General features: G+C 35.2%; 1 protein-coding gene across 1 annotated transcript in view; it reads left to right on the plus strand.

Moving 5' to 3' along the window:
• Positions 1–25,643, plus strand: part of LOC107138339 (integrin alpha-4) — a 68,785-nt gene extending 43,142 nt beyond the window's left edge. The window contains exons 16-19 of the mRNA XM_015480958.2: positions 14,205–14,354; positions 16,123–16,199; positions 24,203–24,353; positions 25,514–25,643. Coding sequence (XP_015336444.2) covers positions 14,205–14,354; positions 16,123–16,199; positions 24,203–24,353; positions 25,514–25,621 — 486 coding nt within the window. The 3' untranslated portion in view covers positions 25,622–25,643. The remainder of the gene's footprint in view (positions 1–14,204; positions 14,355–16,122; positions 16,200–24,202; positions 24,354–25,513) is intronic.
• Positions 25,644–25,899: the final 256 nt, after the last annotated feature.

Consider the following 25,899-nt stretch of genomic DNA (forward strand, 5'->3'; position numbering starts at 1 on the left):
CAGGATGGCTACCTGGATTCTTCTATGTTCTTAATAGTAATAGAAAAAGAAGTTGGATAGTGGTCAGTTTATCCGTGTGGTTCCTGTGTTCCATAAAACATGCCCAGTATCAGATGTTAATATGCATTTGCATTTTAACTCAGCACCTCTTACAGTGAAATGAGGTGGCACTTGCTAATCATATACTCAGGGCTCCAACCCCCAACTCTCAGAGGAATCCCCTATTTACTGGTTGAGCATGCTTTACTTATGATTGCCCCTACTGTGCATACCAATTAAGCTCAACTTTTATATTCCCCCAATTCTATAGATATTTACTAAAAACTTACGTTGTGTCACAGTCTGAGACATTTACGTATTGCCAATGAATGAAACATAAAAAGATTGTTACCTCCAAGGGGTTTAGTCAAGTGAGATGGGACAATAACATGATAATAAAGGAAATGGAAGTGAAGAGAATGAAACAGAAGAAGAGGGCGTGAAGGCATTTTCAGAGATGCTGCTTGGTAGAATAAGATGAGGCCTGAGAACTTATCATTGGGTTTAGCAATGTAGAGGCTCTGGGTGATTATGATAAAAGCATTTCAGAAGGGTAGCAGGGGGAAAGAAGGAAAGGAATGAGAAAAAATTACAAGTTATTCTTTCAAGAAGTTTTGCTCCAAAGGTGACCAAGGAAACCGGTTACATCTTGACCTTTCCAATAGTGGAAAAAAGCAAGTAGAATGAAAAGCTGTTTTTTCCCCCTTTAAGAGATGAAAAATAACATGTTTGTTCCAAAAGGCATGCTCCAATAGAATGAAAATAGTTGGAACAAAATTTTTGAGAATGTAAGAGGGGTGAGGTTAATTGCATAAAATGAGAGACCAGCTATCTACATAGACACATGCGTATTTCTATTTATGTGCCAGCAGATGCTGGGCAGATGTGGAGCTAAGGGCTGGAGGTTCTCATACTCTCAGTGAAGTGAGAAGTAAAGGCATCATCTTGTGTAGGGGTGGGGTAATTGGTGTTTGGAGTGTGGGAAGAAGAAATACTCTGGGAGAATGGTATAGTTGTCCGATGGTGCTGAGCTCACAGTCACAGTGGCTAGTCAGTATGGCTGGGGTTTCTTTCCCATTACACAGGAGGTAGATGAAGAGTTTGAATTAGCCAGGGCTGTGGCTTTGCCAGGAGAGTGAAGCAAATGAGAGACAAATGAGTTGAGGGAGTGTGACAGAGAATGGTCATATCTGGGGTCATGACATTTCATCAGGGTAAAAAGGGAAGGAAGACATGAGAAATTAGGAGAATAATTGATTTGGAGAGTCACTCACTGCCTCCCCCCCCCAACTCCCAAGGGATCAGCTAATTGTTGGAATTGAGGGAAGGAGTTGGAAAGATAAATAATACAATACATAAAAAACCTTGGAGACTTGAAAGTGATAAAAAGATTGATTTAAAAAAATGTTTTGTTCATAATTCTTTGATCATTTCATGCAAATGGAAGTCTTTCAACTCACTTATATATTTTTTAAAACCCATTGTATTATTTGATGATGAAGAATTTGGCTGTAGATCTTATTATAAAACTTGAGCTTTTGTTAAATATTTCTTTTAATCACATATTCTCTAGTTTCATGTTAGAATTTCTTGGAAAACAAGTGACAGTTTAAACAATCTAGTAAGTATTTACATCACTAACATGTACATCTTCTGACATGTTATTTTTCAAGGCCTATGTGCTCATTTATCTAGTTGGCAGGCACATTTATTTTCCCATCTACTTTTAATTATAACAATATCAAATAGGATTATTTTACATGGTCAAAATTTGTTCTTCATAAAGTAGAAGAGAAAGAAGAAATTGTTTTTTTATTGGAAAAGTTTTGCTTAAAAAATACTCCATTGTGGAAGTTTTACATAGCATAATTTCATTCACCTTTATGACTATTTGCCAGTAAATGGATGGAACTGTAGAACATCATGGTAAGTGAATTAAGACTGAAAATTGAAGGCCATCTATGTGTTTTCTCACATGGAAGGCAGCAAGAGTTAACGTAAAAAAGGAATTTCCATGAAAATGGAAGGAAGACCTAAAGAGTAGAGGATAGAGATTGGGGTGAGGAGAAGGAGGGCAATGGAATTGACCAAATTTCATTATGTGCATGTCTGAATATATCACAATAAATCCCACTACTTTCTATAATTATGCTGCACAAAAAAATTAAAAATTCATCATAGTTTAGTTGCTTACAATTATATTGAGCTTTGAATTTTTAAAAATTTTTATTTGTTCTTTTTAGTTACACATGAAAGTAGTATATTTTTAAATGTATTTATATAAACATGGAGTACATCTTATTCTAATTAGGATCTCAGTCTTGAGACTGAGACTTGTGGATGTACACAATGTTGAGATTCACTCTGGTGTATTCATATATGTACATAGGAAAGTTATGTCAGATTCATCCCACTGCCTTTTCTATTCCCATCTCTCCTCCTTTTCCTTCATTCCCCTTTGTCTAACCCAATGAAGTTCTATTCTTCCCTTACCATCCCTCTTGTTGTGTGTTAGCATCTAACTATCAGAACATTCAGCCTTTGTTTTTTGAAGATTGGTTTATTTCACTTTGCATGATAATCTCCAGCTCCATCCATTTATCAGCAAATGCCATAAAAATTCCATTCTTCTTTATGGCCAAGTAATATTTCACTGTATATATAAACCACATTTTCTTTATCCATTCATCTGTACCTAGGTTGGTTCCATAGCTTAGCTGTTATGAATTGAGCTTTCATAAAAATTGATATGGCCACATTACTGTTGTATGCCAAGTTTTAAGAAGAGCTTCCCTGTCTTGTTCCAATTTTTAGATGAAATGCTTTCAACTTTTTTTCCATTTAGAAAGATGATGGCCTTGGGTTTAGCATTTATAGCTTTTAAAATGTTGAGGTATGTTCCTAACTCTGTAGCCTAGTTTTTCTAGTGTTTTGGACATGAATGGATGCTGTATTTTTTCAAATGCTTTTTCTACATCTGTTGAAATAAATCATGTGATTCTTGCCTTGAAGTCTACTAATGTAATGAGTTACATTTATCAATTTCCATATGTTGAACTAAACTTGCATCCTTGGGATGAATCCCACTTGATCATGGTGCTTATTATTATTATTGTTATTATTTGTTCTAATAAGTTGTACATGACAGCAGAATGCATTTTGACTCACTGTACACAAATGGAGCACAACTTTCATTTTTCTAGTTGTACACTAGATGCAGAGTCACACCATTTTTGCAGTCATACATGTACATAGGGTAATAATGTCCATCTCATTCTACCATCTTTCCTACTCCATACCCCCTCCTCTCCCCTCACTCCCGTCTTCCCAATCCAAAATTCTTCTATTCTTCCCTTGCCCCCCTGCCACCATTATGGATCAGCATCCACTTATCAGAGGAAAACATTTGGCCTTCGGTTTTTTGGGATTGGCTTATTTTGCTTAGCATGATATTCTCCAGCTCCATCCATTTACCTGCAAATGCCATAATTTCATTCTTTATCAAGATTGAGTATATTCCATTATATATATGTGCCACAGTTTCTTTATCCATTCATCTATTGAAGGGCAGATAGGTTGGTCCCATAGTTTAGCTATTGTGAATTGAGCTGCCATAGCATTGATGTGGCTGCATATGCTGATTTTAAGCCCTTTGGGTATAGACAGAGGAGAGGGATATCTGGGTCAAATGGTTGTCCCATTCCAAGTTTTCTAAGAAATTTTCATACTGCTTTCCACAATGATTGCACCAATTTTCAGCCCCACCAGCAATGTATGAGTGTGCCTTTTCCCTCACATCCTCGCTGACATTTACTGTTACTTGTATTCTTGATCATTGCCATTCTGACTGGAGTGAAATGAAATTTTAGCATAGTTTTGATTTGCATTTATCTAATTGCTGGAGATGTTGAGCATTTTTTTCATATATTTGTTGATTGATTATATTTCTTATTCTGTGAAGTGTCTGCTCAATTCCTTAGCCCATTTATTGATGTTTGGTTTTTTTGGGGGGGGGGCGGGATTAAGTTTTTTGAGATCTTTATATGTCCTCAAGATTAGTGCTCTATCTGATGTGCATGTGGTAAAGATTTTCTCCCATTCTGTAGGCCCTGTCTTCATTTTATTGTTTCCTTTGCTGAGAAGTGGCTTTTTAGTTTGAATCCATCCCATTTTCTGATTCTTGATTTTTTTTTCTTTTTTTTTATTGGTTGTTCAAAACATTACATAGCTCTTGACATATCATATTTCATACTTTAGATTCAAGTTTGTTATGAACTCCCATTTTTTACCCCGTATACGGATGAGTAACCGATGTGATTCTGATTCTTGATTTTATTTCTTGCACTTTAGGAGTCTTGTTAAGGATGTCAGCTCCTAAGCCAACATGATGAAGATTTTAGGCATAGGGTCTCTGGTTTAATGCCTAGGTCCTTGATCCATTTTGAATTGAGTTTTGTGCAGGGTGAGAAATAGAGATTTAATTTTATTTTGCTGCATATGGATTTCCAGTTTTCCCAGCACTATGTGTTGAAGAGGCCATCTTTCCTCCAATGTATGTTTTTGGCACCTTTGTCTAGTATGAGATAAATGTATTTATGTGGGTTTGTCTCTGTGTCTTCTACTTGGTACCATTGGTCTATATGTCTATTTTGGTGTGCACTATCTTTTTTAGTATGTTCTTGTATGCAATTTGCCAGTATTTTGTGGAGAATTTTTGCATCTATGTTCATCAGGGATATTGGTCTGAAATTTTCTTTCCTTGATGTGTGTTTGTCTGGTTTTAGTATCAGGGTAATACTAGCTTCATAGAATGAGTTTGGAAGGGTTCCCTACTTTTTTATTTTATGGAATAATTTAAGAAGGATTGGTGTTAGTTCTTCTTTGAAGCTCCTGTAGAACTTAGCTGGAAAAACCATCTGGTCCTGGAATTTTCTTTGTTTGTAGGGTTCTGATGGCATCTTTGAGGTCACATGTCTCTAGGAATTTGTTGATATCTTCAAGATTTTCTATTTTATATTAGAGTATAAAATTTCAAAATAGTTTCTTATTATCATCTGTATTTCATTAGTGTCCATTATGATATTTCCTTTTTCATCACTAATTTTAGTAATTTGAGATTTCTCTCTTTCTCTTCATTAGCTTGACTAAAGGTATATCAATTTTGTTTAATTTTCAAAGAACCAACTTTTTGTCAATTTTTTGTTTCTTTCAATTTCATTTATTTTACTTCTGATTTTAATTATTTTCTGTCTTCTACTGCTTTGGGTATTGATTTGTTCTTCTTTTTCTAGGCCTTTGAGATGTAATGGTTTAGGTGGTTTATTTGGTGACTTCCTGTTCTTTTAATGAAAGAGCTCAATGCACTGAACGTTACTCTTAGCCCTACCTTCATAGTGTCCCAGAGATTTTGGTATGTTATATTGCTGTTTACATTTACCTCTAAGTAATTTTTATTTTCATCCCTGATTTCTTCTGCTATCATTGGTCATTCAATAGCATCCTGTTTAGTCTCCAAGTGTTAGTGTGGTTTCTATTTTTTATTTTATCTGTGGCCTAATATATGGTCTATTTTTGAGAAGGGTCTATGGGCTGCTAAGAAGAAAGTGTATTCAATCATTGATGAAATATTCTATATATGTCTGTTAGTCTAAATTGTTAATTATATTTTTAGTTCTATAGCTTCTTTATTTAGTTTTTGTTTGGAGGATCTATTCAGTGGTGAGAGAGGTGTGTTAAAGTCGCCCAGTATTATTGTGTTGTGTTCTGTTTTATTTTTGAAATTGGGAAGGGTTTGTTTGATGTATGTAGATGGTTCATTATTTGGGGCATAAATCCTTATAATTGTTATGTTTTGTGAATGTATGGTTCCCTTAAGCAGTATGAAATGTCCTTCTTTATCTCTTCTGACTAACTTTGGCTTGAAGTCTACTTTATCTACTATTATGATGGAAATCTCTGCTTGTTTATGTGGCCCATGTGAGTGATATGTTTTTTCCTATCCTTTTACCTTCAGTCTGTGGATGTCTTTGCCTATGAGATGGATCTCTTGGAGACAGCATATTTTTGTTTCTTGTTTTTTAATCCAATCTGCCAGTCTATGTCTTTTGATTAATGAGTTTAAGCCATTTATATTCAATGTAACTATTTTTTTAAAAAATATTTTTATTAGTTGTTGATAAATTTTTAAATTTTATTTATTTATCGGTATGTGGTGCTGAGAATTGAACTCAGTGCCTCACACATGCTAGGCAAGTGCTCTACCACTGAGCCACAATCCTAGACCTCAATGTAACTATTGATAAATGATTTTTATTCCATGTCATTTTTATTTATTTCTGGTTTTTAATTAGAATTAATTTCTCCTTTGATTGACTATTCTTCTAGTGTAATTCCTTCCTTGCTGGTTTTCTCTTTTATTTTTCATTTCTTCTTCATGAAATATCTTATTGAGTATGTTTTATAGTGTAGGCTTTCTAGCTGGGAATTCTTTTGACTTTTGTTTATCATGGAAAGTTTTTATTGTCAATTCTGAAGCTTAATTTTGCTGGATACAGTATTGTTAGCTGGCATCCATTTTCTTTCAGAATTTGGTATATATTATTTCACCACCACCTAGCGTTGAAGGTCTGGGTTGAGAAATCAGCTGAGATCGGTATTGTTTTTCTTCTACTTGTGATCTGTTATTTTTCTCTGTCATCCTTACAATTCTATCTTCATTCTGTATGTTAGGCATTTTTATAATAATGTGCCTTCGTGTTGTCTGTTGTAATTTTGTATATTTGGGGTCCTATAAGCCTCCTCCATTTGATTTTTCATTTCATTCTTTACATTTTGGAAATTTTCTCATATTATCTCATTGAATAGATTGTTCATTCCTTTGGTTTGTATCACCAAGTCTTCATGTATCCTGATACATCTTAAATTTGGTCTTTTCATGTTATCCTATATTTCTTGGAAGTTCTGTTCATGGTCTCTTAACATTGTTTCTCCATGGTCAGCTTATTTTAAAAATTATATATTTTGTCTTCATTCCTGAAAGTGTCTTCCAAGTGATTTAGTCTGTTGGTGATGCTTTTCACTGAATTTTTAATTTAGTTTATTGATTCCTTCATCTCAAGGATTTTTTTTTAGAATCTTTATCTCTTTATTGAAGTGATCTTTTACTTCCTGTATTTTATCGCTAATTGCACTCCTTACATCATCTTTTACCTTGCTAATCAGTTTAACTATGTATATTCTAAACTCCTTTTCTGACATTTCTTCCACGGTGGTATGGATAGATTCTGTCATTGGAGTATTTTGGTTTGTTTGGGGTGATTTGTTCTGTTGCTTTTTCCTGTTATTTGTGTGTCTGCCCATTTGACTGTATGGATCTGTGGCAGTAGAGTTTCTAACCTATGGACTTATAGTGTCCCTGAAGTTTTCCAGTATACCTCACCAATTAGGAGGAAAGAAATAATTACAACAACTAATGAAAATAATATACAGCATTATACCAAATGGTTCCTGCAATGATGTCTACATTGTTAACTGTCATAATAAACAGAAATTATATAATCAGTTATTACTTACAGTAAAAACAGGAAGCTTGCAAAAGGGTTTACAGTTTTGAATGGTGGACAGAGAGAATGGAGAAGTGATTTAGGATGTGATATTTACGAGGGAAGAGGAGAGAAGATATAAGTAATAGAGGAAGGGTGAAATAGAGAACAATAGATATTAGCTGTCAGCAGAAGAAAAGAGAAAGAGAATCAAGGGAAACAGGTGAGAAAAAAATATGTAAAGTAAAAATTTTAAAATAATCCCAAACAAAAGTTTAATATACCAATTAAACATCCTAGTCCTCAAAAAAATGCTCCATGAAAAATAACTGGTTTCAAAAATACTAGAAATGAGAAAAAATATGAATATGTATAAGTCTCTATAATCCATTAAGGTCCCAATGAAACAGAGAAAAGAAAAACAAAAACAAAAAAAATCTTGGTGAAAGTTAAAGGAATTCTTTCCCTTGGAGTTCAAATGATTCTCAGCTTCTCTTCTCAGCAGTGTTAAGTGGGGTCATCTTCAGCATGATGCTCCACCCTCTGGATTGCTGGAGTAAGAGAGGTAAACTTGTAGGCAGAATTCCTGGAGGTGGGTTTATGGCTTAGGTGGGTTCCAGGCTCTTTGCTGAATGCCAGTTGGTCTGGAGACTTTAAATCAATGGTTGCTGGTCCACACTTGAAAACTGTACCCCAATGATCTCCCCTGTGTTCTACTCATGTGGTGGAGGATCCAATACTTAGTCCACTAGGTCACCTGCAGATCACACATTTTCCCAGTCTCGGGTTCAGTCTCCAAATTCAATCTCTCCTGTCCCTCCTTTTTTGAATTCCTGGCCAGGTTCATCTCTCCTAGCAGTTCTGCAAGCAGCTGGATTGGAGGGAGATGGGTAGAGCTGAGAAGGTTTCTATGACTAGTATTCCCCTGCATAAACCACTCTGCATGTTTTTTTTTTTTTTTTGTCTTGTCACTTAGGCTTACTCTATCTTGTGCAGTGTGGGTTTGCGAGGCCTGGATTTCAGGCCAAACTTGGGTTTGCCAGTTATCAGCTCCCCAGGTGCTGGCCCCTGTGCTGCAGCTGCAGAATGGTTCCTTCCTGTGTCCTCTGCTCACAGCTGGGAGAGATTTGGCTTCTTTTCCACACAAGGATGTTGTGCAGCCTGCCTTTTAGTTTAGTTGGACAGTGTATTTGATCTCTAAACTCTCCATACCCAGACATTCCTCAGGCCTCCTAAAAATGCAGGTTCTTTTAATTCCCTTATCCCTCCGCTTTGCTCATGGACTAACTGCTCTGGCTAATACCTTCTGCCATGGCATCAGCTGTTGGCCCTGGGGCTTTCTTCCTTATTTTATTATATTGAACCTCCTGAGTCCCCAATCTGCTTTGAATGTCCAGTTTTAAATTCCAGTAAAGTCCCCCCACCACACACACACACTTTTTTTTTGTTCACCCACCTTACTGAGAAACTGCCTATCTGCTTTCTTGGTTTCATCCTATAGAGCAGACAGGAAAGTGACCTTCTCAATTCCGCATCTTGAAATCTCCATCTTAGTATTTTATCTATGGAAATCCTTTTCAATTAGATGCCACACTCTCCTCTATGAGAAACTATTTCCGCGTTCATATAAGTGTATGAAAATGAATCTGCCTTTGCTGTATTCAAATTTACTTTATTAGATCTATCAGATTTATTAAGACAAGATAATTTTGAAGCTATTTTGATTTAAGGAAACCCAAGAAACAATTTGCAACAGTGTTTAGAAATTTTAGAACAGCCATGGTAGGAGATTTCTCTTAATATTTTGGTAGATGATATATCTTGGTTGATCTTGGTGGAATCTCTGCATTAAAATAGTCACTGATATTTGCATAAGAAAAAGATGCTAGCTTGAAGTACCAAACAACAGACTGCTTGTCTGCAACATTTCCATTAAAGCTAGAAATATTTAACTGAGTTTCTGGTTCAGGATTACCTCTCCCCATCAGTATTCCAAGATCCAGTGAGTTCAGTGGCCTTAGCATGTTAAAACCATGAAATTAAAATCATGAAATCACATGCCTACCTGTGTAGTAGATTGGTTTATTCTTTTCTTCTCTTTCATTTCTTAATTTTCTAAACTTGGAGTTTCTGAAATGCAAATACTTTATTTTTTATATAAGTCTTTAGACAACTTCTAAAACTCATCTTGTCCATAATTTCAAGGAAATGAATGTATATTTAATTAGTAAATGGTATTTTATTTATATTATTACTTGGCCTATTTGCTTGTATTATTGAGCAATATATGCACATAGTTTAATGAAGTACTGTTTGCTGCAAAGCAGTTATTTTAATCATAGCACACGATGAATTGATTTATATATGAACATATTCTGAAAATCTAAGTGCAAATAAGCTAAGTAACTACTGATATTATGCTTTTCAAGGAGAGAATTGATTATTCTGGCACATCTGAATATTTTGTTGAATGTTAAGTCTTTGAAGCAGGATTATGTCTTTCACATTTTTGTGTTCTTGTATTCTTGGAGCTAGCACAATTTATTACCAAGGGCAGAAACTTGATAAATAGTTAACAAATTGTGGACTCTGTGTTCTTAGTGCTATTTAAAGAATTCTACAAGGAAAAATCTGAGAGTATTCTATTGGTACAATGTCGGGGCAACTGTCTTCGGAGGGATCTTTTCTCAGGAAGTTGTAGTGCCTAAAGCCCAGTAGCTCTTTAGCATTTGAACCACTTACCAGATAAAATGGTTAGAATTGCATGTGATGGTTCTGGCTTAGATTCCAACCTATGCTTTGGTCTCCCCTTCTCCCTCCTCAGCACCACACTGGCACTAAAGGGGCATTTCATGAATACAAATATAGCCATCTTTTAAAATTAAAAACCATCTATATTTATTAGGTGGCCTTCCTTATTCTGTGCTTGTGCATGCACGTTAGAATATTTATTTCTCACACATCTGGGTTTATGGATTATAGACTGAGATGTGGGTTCTGACTTGTAGTTTTGTAGCTTCAGAACTTTTCTTGCACACAGTAGACCAGTGAATAGATACCTTAAAATATTGGTGCCATGACATCATTTTCCATTTAAAATTTTATAAATACTTTGGCCCCAACCTTTAAATAAATTCCTTCAGTATATAAATACAGAAGGAGATTCTGGGGCCTACAGCTTAGCTTACAAATTGACCAGACATAGAATTCCATGAAAGTCAAGCAAGAAGATAGACTTTGGGTAATTTCAGGCATGTGCTAATTTGCATGCTTGTGGGTGCCCTGCTTTATGTAATTGTCCATAAAAATGTGGCATGGAATTTCCATTATTTTTAATATACTAGCACATGCCTGCCCATATTAGAAAATTTAAGCAAATCTACATATTCCCCTCCCAAATACTTTGTCACTTTGGGACATTTTTGACATTACTGCTTTTGTCCTTAGATATTCACACTTATTTAACTTCAATATCTCCACCTATCAAATGCAGTTCTTGCAAGAGTGCGCGTACATTTTATATACTGCAAGAAAAGCATAATTAATAGCTAATTAGGATAATGAAAGTAATATACACCAGATGTAGAGAAGACCTTGTGGAAAATTAGTATGAATTAGATAACATGTGATTTGGTCAATGCAAGCTTGTTGAGAAGAATTAAAACAGTGGACATGTGGAGGGAGAATCAGTGGCTGTCTAGCTCCTACACCTGGGGAATAATTTAATCAAGTTTGCTATTGTAATACTCAGGGCTTCAAGCTGTTCCATTTTCACAAGTGGATAACTTGGGATTTGGGTCTTGATTTGCAGCATTCCTATATGGTCAAGGCTTCGTGTGGAGATGATCACTTATCAAGTAATTTAATAAAAGTATCTCTATGCAGAAGAATGGAAAAGTAATCAGACCTTGAGTACCCTAATTCAGGCTCTGATCTTCCAGATACCATTTAATTAATAGAAGTCTAATACTTGCTATTTAATTTATTTTCTATTTAATGTTCATTGGTTGGCAATAGTCCAGTTTTCTTATTTCCTCCAAATGTTCAGCAGTGTTTCTTATTTTAAGAAATAAATTCAGTAATTCCTTAGTTGGCTTATATAGCTACATTTGGGGCATAATATATGTAATAATTACCATGTCTAACTATTTTGTATACATGGTCATTTAATAGTCACAGCATATAGTGTAGGTATTATTACTATCATTGTTTCCATTTTCAGATGAGATAACCAAGCCACAGATTATGTAACTTGCCCAAAGTTACAAATAAGTAATGGTCTCCAGATTGGAAAACCAGTTCTCTACCTCCAGACCACTTAGTTTCAGCCACTTTATTTATTGATAAGACAAATGTGAAGAGAAGAAAAATTACATCCTTTTTGTGTAGAATTATATAAAGACATGGAATAAGTATAGTCTGTTATGTAGTATGTGTCATCTTTATTAATTTATTTCCTAGATTTTTAATGAAAAGTTACTATAGATATAAATAATACAATAATCTATACCATTGGTATTTTTCCTATCCATTAGGGATTATTGATTGAGGTGTATTTAAAATAATCTATTTTATTTGCTTTTAGGCAGTGATATTTAAGGCGTATTCCAATCTTGAAATGATTGGACATGTGGACCTGAAATCTTGGTCCACTGACATTACTCAGTAAGAAGTTTGTCAGTTATAGCATTATGGGTCTACCCTGAGGAACTCAAGCACAGATGTAAACCTGAAGTGTGGTTTAAGATGATACGTCTAGCCTGGGTGAAAACACTAGGGACTTTTTTTTTTTTTAAATGGCCAAGAAGGACTTTATTGAATCTGTTGTTTGAAAAGAGAAACTTTGAGTTGAAATAGGCATGGGCATTTGAAAATTGGAGTCAAACTGATCTTTAAATGAAAATTGTTAGATAAAAATTAAAGTTTGTATGAAATATATTAAACTCTGACTAGTTCTTCAAATTATCTTCCAAGTATAGTAACAGTTATAACAACAAGAAAAATAAAGACTGCACAGAATTTCCACACTAACTCCTGTGTTTGTGGAATGTATTTGCTGGTTGTGACCTGCCCTCTCAAATTCTGAGATCATGTATACTTTCAATTTTCATTGTGCTTTAGATTTTGTTCTGTAGATTTGTTGCCATGTCCCATTTCATGTAATTTGTCAATTGAATTGTTATAAATCTTCATGGATTACTTTATTAGTAAAGTTTTATTAGCTTACCCTCTTAGATGAGGAGAAAAAGAAAGTTGCTTTGTTCAATATACTTTGGAAGTTGCATTTCTGTCTAGAGAGGTCTTAGACAAGTGCTAACAGATGCCCTGTCGTACATCTGGATTCTGTATATTTGTTTCCATAGACTGGAAATGCCAGAACACCTTTACTATCTGGTGAAGCGCTTATTTAATTGAATCCTGAATGTTATCAAAGTTATTCTCTAGTGGATTATTTCACTATGCATATGTGTGTTAACAAGTAATTTTGATAGGTATGTTTTCTTTTAGTGCAGAGAATATGGAATAATCAACTGAAAAGAATCATTTTTAAGTTCATGGAAATTATTTTTTAAAAGAGAAATTGTGCTTGCTTATAGAAATACAGATTAAAACAAAAGAATTTTATAATAAACTCAAGAGCTATTTCTTTGAGTACAGCAGACAATACATTTTAGAAATCTAGTCATTCGAAAATACTTTGGCCACTTATCAGTAGAAATAGGGATAAGAAATGCTGTATAGAAACTAGTAGATATTAAAGTTAAAAGAATGTCATACAGAGCAGAATAGATTTTGGATGCATTACAATTCTTATATAATTGATAAATATAAATTCAAAACCTCTTTCTGAAGTATAAAAGCACAATAAACCTAAAATGTAACTAATAATGAAATTCAATAAACTGGCTATCATATACAATTAAATATATAAAACTAATAACTTTTATATATAGTAGTCATAATCTATTAGAAAGTATAATGGGAAGACGTTCAGAATGAATGGCAAAAAAGAATGCTTCATCTTAAATATGGAGTCAGATGAGTCAGTTTGAATTCTAATATTACCAAAAGATGTAAAAAAAAAAAAAAAAAACTTGATTAAAAAAACTGAGAGTTACATTTTGCTACAAGTTCATTATAGGGTCATGTTAGATGAAATAAATTATTCATTAGAATTTTGAACAATTTACAAAGAGTTTATAAATAAATTATATTTATATTGTTATGCCAAGTTATAAAAAATGTATAGAAAATAGAATGGAATATACTCAAATACAAACTTTTGTGACTATTATTGTATGGTTATAGTTTTTCATTTTATACTCATTTTGTGTTTCTCATAAGAAATATGAATGCTTCTGCTGTGGGAAAAATAGACACATTGCATTTTGTGCATGGTTCTGGGAACTGAAGTCTTAAGCCACACTAGCACACACGTGTTCTCACCAGAGTCACATTCCTAGCCCTGTGTTCCACTGTTTTTTAAGCAATTTAGATAAAAGACAAGGATTTGCTTTTGCTTCCACGTGTTGTATTTGCTCTTATGCAGGAAAGAAGTTTTATATATCTTTTTATTTCATGGCTATTTTTGTTATGAATTCTCATGGTTTTTAATTTCCTTAGAAAGATGTCCGGGATATCCTCACCCCCATTCAAATCCAAGCTGCTTATCACCTTGGGCATCACGTGATAAGTAAGCGTAGCATGGAGGAATTCCCACCACTTCAGCCAATCCTTCAGCAGAAGAAAGAAAAGGACATGATTAAAAAGACGGTAGGGGTATTTTTCTTTGTTTAAAATGCTGGGTGACCTAATTAAAGAAGTTTTTTAGATGGCATAATTTGGAAGCAATGATCTGGAAGTTTGAATTCTTTGTAAACCTTTTGTGGAGTTTTTTACAAAACAGATTTATGGTGTGTCTTGTTTTCTATGTTTATTTTCTTATATCCTTTTTAGGGTATTGAACTGAATAAATGTGCACTTAGGCACAGCAGTAGTTTCCCCTCTATATAGAAAGTAAATTTTCTCTCCTCGATGCCTTGCCAGTGAGGAAAATATATTACTAGAGAGGAACCCTAATGGAAGTTAAGTTGTAGTTCTGGCTTAGTTATTCCATGTCTTCTGTGTGCTCATTTTCCGTCGTACTTTCTCTCACTGTGCCTCCCTTTCTCCCTACCCATGGAGTCCCTTTGTCTTCTTAATCCAATTCCTTTGCTGAGTTTTATTCATTTATAAACACAAATTTGTTAAACAACAATTTCTCCTTTTAAAATTTCAGTATATGTTTTTTTTTTTTAACCACATCCCATGATCAACCGTATTTTAAGATAGATCCTGATTCGAATTAGTGAACTGATTTTTTCGAAGTTGTCTGAAAATATTTCAGTTTCACTGATGATGCATTTATTCTCAGGAATCCTGCTGTTCAGACATTTACTGTCCAGCAGCACAAAGATATTGTCAATTGAGTTTGGGCATGGTAATAGCATTCATTGAAACACAGTGGAACTCAGAATGTAAAAGACAACAGGGATGTTTAAAAGTATGATTCATATGCAGTCCAGGGAAAATTGTCCTAAACTACTTTAGATACTCAAGCTTATATTCACCAATGTCTAAAATACTAGATCAAATGAACATAATAATTTAGGAGCAAATTATATTCATCTACACTTTGGTTCTCAGAACATCTTGCTTTACAAATAAGAGTGGCAGGAAAATGTTGCATTTACTTAACCATTTAGAGGAAGATTTATACTTCAGCTCCTGCCACCCCCACCACCAGCCCCACATAGGCAGGTTATGGTCTGGCAGGCCATTGGACAGTCCCCAGTCACTTCCTGCTGCCTCTGCCTGGCTCCTTCTCTGGCCTTCTAGATTTCTCATTCTCTACACCTTTCCTTTTTTCACCCATTTCTGATGTTTTCCTTTCTTCTGATTTTCTGCTTAATTTTTTATTTAGTCCATCTTATCCTTCAGGTCTTCCCTTGTACCTTGTGGATCCTACTGAAATGTTCAGAGTTAAATAAATTCAGGCACCTTACCACTGACTACCGTTTAATTTTTTTCAATGTTTCCTCAAAGTAATATGTCTTAATTTCTACATTTAGTTATTTTCAATGAATATAAAATCACTATCTTGCCATCTGCCAAAATAAACAAGTGTCATGCTTATGTGTAATAAGTGGGATCAAACTATAGCACCAAAAACTGGAAAGGAAACTGAGGAAGAACATCTTGGAAGCTAATTTTCCCCAGTTATCTGTATAGTGTCTTTAACTTTACCCAAACCTTATTTCAGTTAACAAATTTAGGCTTTAAATCTACCTCTGGAAGCACTAAGTTTCTTTAGCACTGCAGTAGTCATTTGAATCTACTGACTTGAGTCTCAAATTGAACCCTCGGGGATAAAAGAGGAAGTTACCAATTGATGTATTAAATTTGTTTTCCTCATGTATCACGGATGCCTTTTTCTTAACTTTGTAGAAATATATCTACTGATTGAACTAAAATTCAAAATGTTGTCAAATTTTATTTCCAGATAAACTTTGCAAGGTTTTGTGCCCATGAAAATTGTTCTGCTGACTTACAGGTTTCGGGAAAAATTGGATTTTTGAAGTAAGTTTAGCATTTTCTCTGTTTTTCATGAAGAGGGTGCAATGGGCACATGCATATGGGTTCCAAAGAGAAAGGGTAACCCTTGGGAACTAGCATCCTTTAAATATCTATGAAGGAACAGTGTCTTACTGAGAGAGATTAAATAATCTACATGTCATTCAAGAGTTACCATTTTTCAAAGAATGAGAATATATTAGCACTGAGGCTTTACGAAGCATGTTTTAATGTTTTATTGATAACTTGGAATGCATTTCAGGATTTAATTGTGCCTTAGGATATTATTATCATACTTGTAGGTATGTTTTAACATTTATAAGTACTGGTTAATAGAGTTTTGGGTGCAAAACAGGGATTTACTACATAATGCTTAGTTTTTTTTATCACCTGGAAAACTGGTCTTATTATTCAAACTTTTATACAAAATGATACATATACAATAAACATGAAAAGACATAACCAACGTGGTCTTCTAAGTTCATAGAAGGGGAACCAGTAAAAAGAAAATACATGTTATATGCTGAGAACCACATCTAGCATGTAATAAGTAAATAAATATTGGTTGCTGGTGTTATTTTATGATAAAGAATGAACCATTGAGGTCTTGTATCATGTCGATAGTTCCTGTATTCAAGTTGTTTTGCACATCAGGCGGAAGATGTGAAAATGAAGACCAGAGAGAGTCCATACTTCAAGTTGAGGGTTGATTTTACATTTATGGAACATAAAAAAATGGAAGGAGATGGAGGGTTAATACAGCAGGAAAATGATAAACTATTTTTTGGAGGTTGGGATATAAAAGAAGTAGTCCAGTTTGAGACGTGTTGAATTTGGGGAGACTTCTGTATACAACTGTCCACTTAAAATCTACATCAGGATCGTATTTGGAAGTTCCTCTATATATTGGTGACTTGTGAGATTGCCCAGTAGGTGGAAGTGTGAATTTTAAAGAGGAACAAACTAAGGATCAAATCTTGGACTGCAATTTTATTTAAAGAACCTATTAAGCACAGGAACCCTTTTCGGAGATCAAACAGGGATCTTTAGAGAACTAAGAGGAAAACCACGTCTGTGGTCAAATAATCAATGGAGATTGTAAAAAGGTGGATTTAGTGCTGCAGCACAAGTTGGAGATCAAATAGCATGTCTCAGAGGGGTCATAGGAGGCAGCATCTGAAAGGTGGGATAAAAGGGGACTCACTGGAAAATTTTAAGATCAAAAAAAATTTCAGCACAGTGGTAGCCAAATAAGAGTTATTGGTTAAGGCAACAAATAGGCTCAACTGAAGAATTTTTGTGTGTTAATGTTTTTTACTTAACCATGGAGAGGGTCAGAGAATACATTGGAGACGAACCTTCAACTTAAAGCCTAGGAGGTGCTTTTCCGTCTTTGCTTGAGTCCCTCGGAAGCGGGAAGCATTGACAGTTTTTTATTTCCTCTTCTCAACACCTTTTCCTTCTGTCTCCAACATGCCATCCTGATCCCTTTCTCCTCCTATCTGTCTGCCACCGCCATTTTTCCCCCCTCTGGAAGATCTTTGGCTTTTGGCTCCCCAAATGACCTCCTCCATAGGATGCTGCTGGCTGTGAGGTCCTTGGGCTTAGGAGGGTTGAAGGGGCACCAGTGCTGGTGTGAATAGCCAGCATCAGGCTTTCTGCATCAATTAGGAAAGTTACAAGCTATTTCTTTTTGGTAAATGATAAATGATTTAAGGAAATTTCAAATGAAAACTCTTCTAATTTAAGTTTTCAGACTCACAGTGAAAGCTTCTGACAAACTGCTTTTCATTTTTTTAGTAAATTATACTTTATCAAGCAAAAATATGCCTCTCCTACTTTGGTGTCCTCTGTCCCTTCTTAGTAACAATAAGCTGAGACTATATGCTTTACATATCTCCTGGCTATAACTCCACTAGCATTAATGTGTTTATGTGCCCCAGATCCATAAAGCTGTTTTAGGTAAATGTATTTACTCGGTAAAGAACATGCGTTTCTTAAGCCCATAATAATAAACTGCCAACAGTACACTAAACGGTACTTATGCATGACATCTCATCTTTTCATTAAGTGAAGGCTTCCTCCTGTGTGTCTAAACTCTCAAGATGACAATCCACATTCAAATGGATTTTCACTGCAAAATAATGATGGACAAATAAGATTTTATGAAGATTACAAACATAACAGCAGATATTAGCCATCATATTGGAAGTTTTAAAATCAAATCTTTCATATAGATTGCTGATATAAATGATAATACTGCTCTTCTGTAGTTCTGTCACACGCCTAGGGTAAGTGATGCCAGTTTTCCCTAAGTGATCACTTTCATATGCATTGAAAACACTTTTAACTGCAAGTAACAGAATCCCTGACTGATAGTGACTTAAACAATAAGGAAATTTATTTTATATAATAAACAGTCTGCAGAGAGGAGATTATTGCGGGTTTGGCAAGTAGCTACCAGAGATTAGACATTGACGGTAATCTTTCCTGTTTCGATTTTTTTTTTTTCCCCTCATGATTACAGAATGGCTGCAGCAGCACACAGGTTCCCAGAAAGAAGAAAAGGTCCAAAACTAAAAGTGCTTTTTTCTTTTTGAGGCTTCTTCCCAAGAAGGAAGGCTTATCAGATGTATTCTAATAACCAGGTCCCTTCATCATGTGCTTTCCCCAGAACGTATCATGATTGAAGGAAAATGGAGTCATCATGGTCATATTAGATCGGCCATGATTCATTCTCTGAAGCTGACCTACAAGCTGTCTTCTGCATTGTCAAGGGAATGCTACCTACTACCTGAATTACCCAGGTTCTATTAGCTGCAATACTGGAAATCACTGTTGTATAGACAATAAGCAACAAATAGTACCTGTCACTATGGTCATAGCACCTATAAAAGCAACTCGAATAAAAACATGCCTCATTCACATCACAGAGCCTTGGCAGGAGTAATCATGTGCTTTTTGCACTAAAATAAGCTCATTGCTAGTCCACTCTTCTAAGCTCTTCTGCTATCCTCCCCTGGACCTCAGTGAGTTTAAATTTTATTCACTAAAATCTTCTTAAATGACAATTAACTGATCTATTCCAGTAGGCAAGAATTTTTTTAGTATTTTATTTTTTTTCTTTATGTTAATAATAAAGCAAAACAGAGGATAAAATTTCACTTAGGACTAAAGGCCCCTGGCAGCAGGCTACTTGGTTAAATAAATGCATCGCATATCTTGACAAAGCAAAGCGAGTGTGATATCAGTTACATTATATTTCATTCTAGCATCTTTATTAAAAAAACAGTTATCTATGAAGCCCTAATTCATTTCATCAAGGTAAAGTATATCATAGTGACACAAACACTTCCTTCAAAATAAAACTATATCGTTCACTCGGGAGAAACATAAAGCCAGGTGCTGCAGTATATCATTTTTCTATTTTTCCTCTTTCACTTATTAAGTTATGATTCCATATGCACACAATACCTTGATTTGTGGAAGTTATGTGGATTCTAGGCTGCTTTGTAAATTTCAGGTCTGCATTATGCATGTTTTAATGAAGAATGAACTATGAGTCCCCGGGACAGCTCTGGTTCAGTCTTGTCGCACTTCCAGATGTGCACCTGGTCCTTTATTGTGTCTCACATAGAAAGCTGGTGGGCATCTTTCCTGTGGCATCTTGTTAATGAATCAAGATACAGTAAGATGGACGTTTTCAAAAAGTAGAATTGTAATTATGGTAATCTAGCGGAATTGCTTAAAAATGGAAAATAAGACACTTCTCGCTGCAGAAATGTGAACGTGTGTCTCGCTCTAATCTGCTGTTGTCTTGGAACCTGGCTGCTTATGCAGTGCTTTCACCTTCTGTTGCTTGTCGACTTGCCAACTTCTTTCCCAAAGGTGTTCAGTGACTAATGCTTTGGTTACAAGCCAGAATATTTTATAAACGTCTATTTCTAGGCAGCTCTTCTACAAGTCTTAATTAGACTTTAATGTCAAGCTGAAGTTCACTTTTGGAACCTCTCAGGTTCCGTCAGTTATAACACTTTTACAGGACAGTAGAGGGATATAGGATGGCTGTGTTCCCACACACCTCCCCCCTCCCATTCAACACACACCATCAAGCAGACGTGCACGGGCTTAACCCAAAGGCTGCAACAGGAATGAATAAGTCCCATCCATTGCCCACATCCTGTAGAACACACCCTCGCTCCATCAATGCTTCCTCCCTGAAGTTTAGGATTACTGCTTTATTGGGTATTCCACATTCTTCAGCAGAAGCCAGTTTCTCAAACCCAAGGATCAGAAGCTAGAGATGGTGCTCTTCTTTCCTTTCTCTTCCATGCTTAGAGTGCTGTGGAGTTAAAAAGACCAGGCATCCCCTTCTCTAAAACTGCATGACTTCTGAGGACAGATGGCTACCTTCTATGTCACCCGAAGCTGTGAAGCCTCTATTGTCAGAATAATACAGAGTGACTTTTAATTACTTAGAGTAAATATTATATTGTATAATATTATGTTTGTATTTAAGTTCTCATCCGTTAGATTGCTCTATAGCAGAAGCTGACCCAATTTTTCCTGTGAAGAGACAGTAAATATCTTAGGCTTTGGGGAACTAAGATCTCAGTCTCTACTACTCAGTTGTCATTGAAGTGCAAGAGCGGAATATGGCGGCGTTGAATAAAATTTTATTTACAAAATCAGGCAGAGGTATGAATTTGACCTTTAGGCAGCAGTTTGCAGGCCACTCACCAGCTCTATGATATTCTTGATTTTTCTATGATAATTATATATCTTTTATTTTCTTATGTTAAAATAGTTCCTTTTAGTATATTTTGTTGCTTAAATCTATTTTGAAAGCTAATCATCAAACCAAGATTCAGATATTTTAAGTAATTAATCCTGGGTTTAAAAAAACAAAACTTTTTCTTAAATATGCTCCAAGATAGACAGATATACAGAAAGGGAGAGAAGGAGATATGCCTAGTTAATGCCCAGATATGTAAATTAATCTTAAAAAAAATTGAGTTGAAAAAGACACATACAAAAAAAAAAGATACATAAAGGATTATTCAGATATCATTTAGATGAAATATAAAAAAAATGGACAACACCAGTTTTACTACTAAAAATGAATTCAGTGGCTGGCCAGGAGGAAGGGGACACAGCGGTTTCCTGTGTAGCTAATACATTTTTCTTGCTCTGGGTGCCAGTCTCATGAGTGTATTCAAGTTTATAAAAATTGGGCTGTAGACTTAGGCTATATGCTTTTCTCCGTACACATACTTTAACAAATTGAGTTTCAAGGGGGATAAAATCAAAATAAGAGGGGAAGAACTTTCAAGTATTAAGTGAACTGTTCCGTTTCTTGGAGGTATATTTTTTAGAACTACAGAAGTGGGGGAAAATGTCCAAAATTATAATTTTGTATATACATTCTCAGGTTCATGAGAATTAATAATTCTGAATGAACAATTTCTAATAGTGGTTTTTGCGAGGGTCACATGATGATACCTTCAGTAGGTTTATCAGGAGTTGTAAAATGTGAAGTTTCGGGGTGGGGCACAGATCACATGAATGTGATAGTGCTAGATATTTACTTTCTTATCTTGGCAAAACATTTGAAATTTATGTACCTCACAGAACAGATAAACATGGCTACCCAGCTATAATTTGACAAAAATTATATTGTTTCATAAACTTAAAAGTCATTAACTTAGTAATTTTCTGTTTTTTTTTTTAAATACATGTTCTCTGAGTGTAGCCTGACCCATTTGTATGTCCAATGCTTGCATCTGTGCCTACATACATTATACAGTGTTTCTAGGTTCTGAAAAAATTGTGATAATCATGATCTTGTAACTTCTCTTCAAGAAAACAGTCCATGGAGAGGGGAACCAGACAGAGACTTGACATTGGAATGTGACTATGTTATAGAGGCACCCAGGGTGCCTTTGGGTGTGTATGTGTCCAGGGGTGAGGGCGCCATCACCTTGCACCTTGCATGCAGAACAGGGTGAAGCTGGAGGAACTTCTTAGTGTCATTGGTATTGAAGTTGAATCTTGAAGAACAAGTACAGGTTCTCCAGGTGCATGAAGAGGAGAAGGTGTTAAAGGCAGAAAGAGGGAGGGGGGAGAGGGGAGGGAGGAAGAGGGAGGGGGGGAGAGGGGGAGGGAGAGAGAGAGAAAGGGAATGAATATGAATGATGGGTTTGTACCCGTTTGTAGGTTAATATAACCAAAAAAAGTGCAGTGGAAAGTGAGGCAGGGACAGCTTTTGGAGGCTTCACATGTTAAGCTAAGGAGTTAAGATTCATCTCAAAAGCCCTTAGGCTACTCCACATACATTGTCTGGTTTGCTTTGTTGAAAACAACCCTCTGACAGTGTGACAATTGAAGAGTTTGAAACAGAGATCTATTAGGGGTATAATCCAGATTAACTCAAGTTAAATCGTGACATTTTTCTGAGTTTATTTTTAAAAAGATCTTTGGAAGAGCCAATCTAGATGATCATATTAATAGAAAATCAAAGGACAATATCGCTTTACTACTCCCAGGCAAAAGTGGTTTCCTTCCCTGGACTCCCAGAGCCCTTTGTTCATAACTTTCTCTTATATTTATTTACACTTATATACAGACATGTCCTTTGCTGTATCAGAACAGGAGGGAGTGAAATGTGCTCTAATTATTTTATATAACATCAAATATGACACCTGATTTATTATACATGAACTTTCAATTATAGTCAGTGATTCATGCATCTTCAAATAATAAATAAAAGCAGAAATTTTGAAACATGTTCTTATCCTTATGTATTCTTTGTCTTTAATCATTTCTCAAAACAACTAATAAGTGCTGTTCTGTAATTTATTCAAATTCTAAGCTTTTATATAAACATTGACTAGAACAGCACAATGTTAACATCACTGAAGAAACTTCAAATTTCTAAAATGCTAGATGACTATTTACCTGTTTTATTGTTAGGAATATCTTCACCTGATTATTTACTTTGGGTCAGATCCTTCTCTATTTTGAACTAATTTTTCTAATTTTTAAATTACTGGATAATTAAGAATTTGCCGTCTTTGGGAAAAGCTTATAAAATCATAACATGTTGTAACTGAAAGTTTTCTTTTGCATTAAGCTATTCTGTCTTGCTGGGAAAGAAAATGGGCTGTGTAAAAACCTGCAGTTGCTTTGAGATTTTAGAACTGTGGTCTTTGAATAAATTCCGTAAGCCTAAATTTCCTCATATCTAAGACATTCTGAGGATTTCATGGAAGGTACAAGACCTGAATATTAAATTTTACTGACGGAGTGGCCAACGCTTAGACATGCTGAAGGACACCCCAGTCCAAAGAACAGGAGTAGCGCCAGAATTTGAACTTACCTGTCTGGATTTAAAGCAGTCTTCTCTTCATAATTCCCAGGATGGTGGAGTGTTTCTGTGATTTTATTTCTAATTTGGCCTGGTTCTTGTAGAGGTGCTCGACCATCCTACCTCAGAAATTAATTCTAGTCTAATAGATTTTAGTGACACACCCTTGCTGGGGACAGCTTTTCTTACCATGACTTCTTTACTTCTACCCAAACATGCCCTCTGTTTTTTCACTCTTCTTTTCTACCATTTCTCTCTTTTTCTTAAGCTTTTGGTTTAACAGCTAGTTCAATGTCTATCCAAAGATTGAAAGAAAAGTAAAAATTGGTTGCTTTTAGAAAACTTTTCAAAATAATGAGGAATATATTTAAATTATTGAAGAAGTTAGGCAGAAAAATAAACTATAAACACTGTTCCATTGTAATTAAAAAGCAAACTTTTCTTTATTAATAACCAACTTATATTTTCTGAAACTTGATGAATGGAATTCCTTTTAATATGGATTTAAAACTACTTATGGATTCATTCCCATGGTTGGTATTATTTCTAAATTAATATTGTACGTTCAGCATAAATACTATAGACATAAAGATAGGATCTTTATTTTATAAATAAGAACTAAAGAATATTACTTAATTTTTAGGCCATATGAAAATAAAACCTACCTTGCTGTTGGGGGCATGAAAACGTTAATGTTGAATGTGTCGTTGTTTAATGCTGGAGACGATGCATTTGAGACCACTCTGCATGTCAAGCTACCCACAGGTCTTTATTTCATTAAGATTTTAGAACTGGTAAGTACTAAAAATCACAAGAGTACAAAGCACATGTATTTTATTTAATTTAAAAAAACCGTAAGTGGTATTACACCATAACTTTTAATATTTAGACTTATCACTTAGACTCTCAATCATATCAAGACCCCCTCCATGCCCTTGACCAGAAAGGAAAGTTCTATGATCTATAAGTCCAAAGGCATCAGCTTCCCGCTCCCAGGTGCTATGGGAGAAGGCCAGTGAGGCGCCGTGACAGTGTTGTTCTTGTCTGGGGTCCTTGCATGAGCAATATTGGTCCTCTATGCCAGGCACCCAGAGTTACTGTGCTGCATTTTAAGTGCCTGCTCTCTGCCTGCTTCCCACAGGACTTTTAATATGTCAGAGGCAGCAGTCCTCCATAGATTCTGAAATCCTGCTGTCAAGCCAGGTTTTAGACAAGTTTTACTTTTCCCACAAGAATTTAGAGTAGTCGGAGACCTTTCATTACCACTGTGCCTCAGTCACAGGCACTTAAACTCATCAGTGAGATAGTAATAAGGTTGGGTTTCAGAGAAAAGGCTCAATTACTTTCTCCCAATTTCTCTAACCTTTAGCAAATTTACCCACATCATATCCAGGGACCACCTCTTCACACCAACGGCTTTTGCGCCAGGCCTTTGACCTCTCACAAATATCTATTAACCCCTTTTTCTAGAGCATTGGGAACTTATTTCAAAAGAAAGAGTTGAAAAACTTCAGGTATTCAGGGAATATGTTTTTAAAATGTACCAATTGTGTTTACAGTTATTGTGCTTAAGTAGCTTCTACATTTTCACATATCAGACACAAACAGGGACCTTATGGATCCCTTTCATTCTGATTGTTCAAGGAATTAGACTGCAGATTAAATGGGAAATATACTAAAGTGAATGAAAACTACATGTCTAGAAGATTTTTATGGATAATTTATCTGAATACTAGGACACACACACACACACACACATACACATACACACACTAACACCATTTATTTGTATTTCTATTTATCCCCAAAGTAAACAGAAAATTGCTTCCTAGGAAAGTAAATACTCCCAGGATGACTTGCTTTTCAAAAACCATCCCTAAACGTATGTTATAAATTTCTTATTCCCTGCCTACCCAAACCAGTCCTTTTTTTTTTTTTTTTTTTTTCATTTTAGGAAGAAAAGCAAATAAACTGTGAAGTAACAGATAATTCTGGCATAGTGAAACTTGATTGCAGTGTTGGTTACATATATGTAGATCATCTCTCACGGGTAAGCATGTAACATTAATGGTTTCTGTTTAGTAACATAAATTTGTATTTTTCTATTGTGCTGCATATGTGTGTATGTATATTTTTATTTCTTCTTATTTTTTTTTATGTAGGGTAGGTAGCTAAGTGATGCAAAGAAAGCAAAACCAACCAGGCCTAAGATCTTTGAGCTTTGTGTTTATATTCTTGGCAATGTGCACTGTTTAGAAAGGGGAGGGGCACATGTTTATGTCAAGATGGGCAAGTGAATATGTCAATCAGAATTCTGTTCCCCACACCCGTTCCCCCTTC

The sequence above is a fragment of the Marmota marmota genome, unplaced genomic scaffold, assembly GCF_001458135.2.
Source record: "Marmota marmota marmota unplaced genomic scaffold, marMar, whole genome shotgun sequence".
Lineage (NCBI taxonomy): Eukaryota > Metazoa > Chordata > Mammalia > Rodentia > Sciuridae > Marmota > Marmota marmota.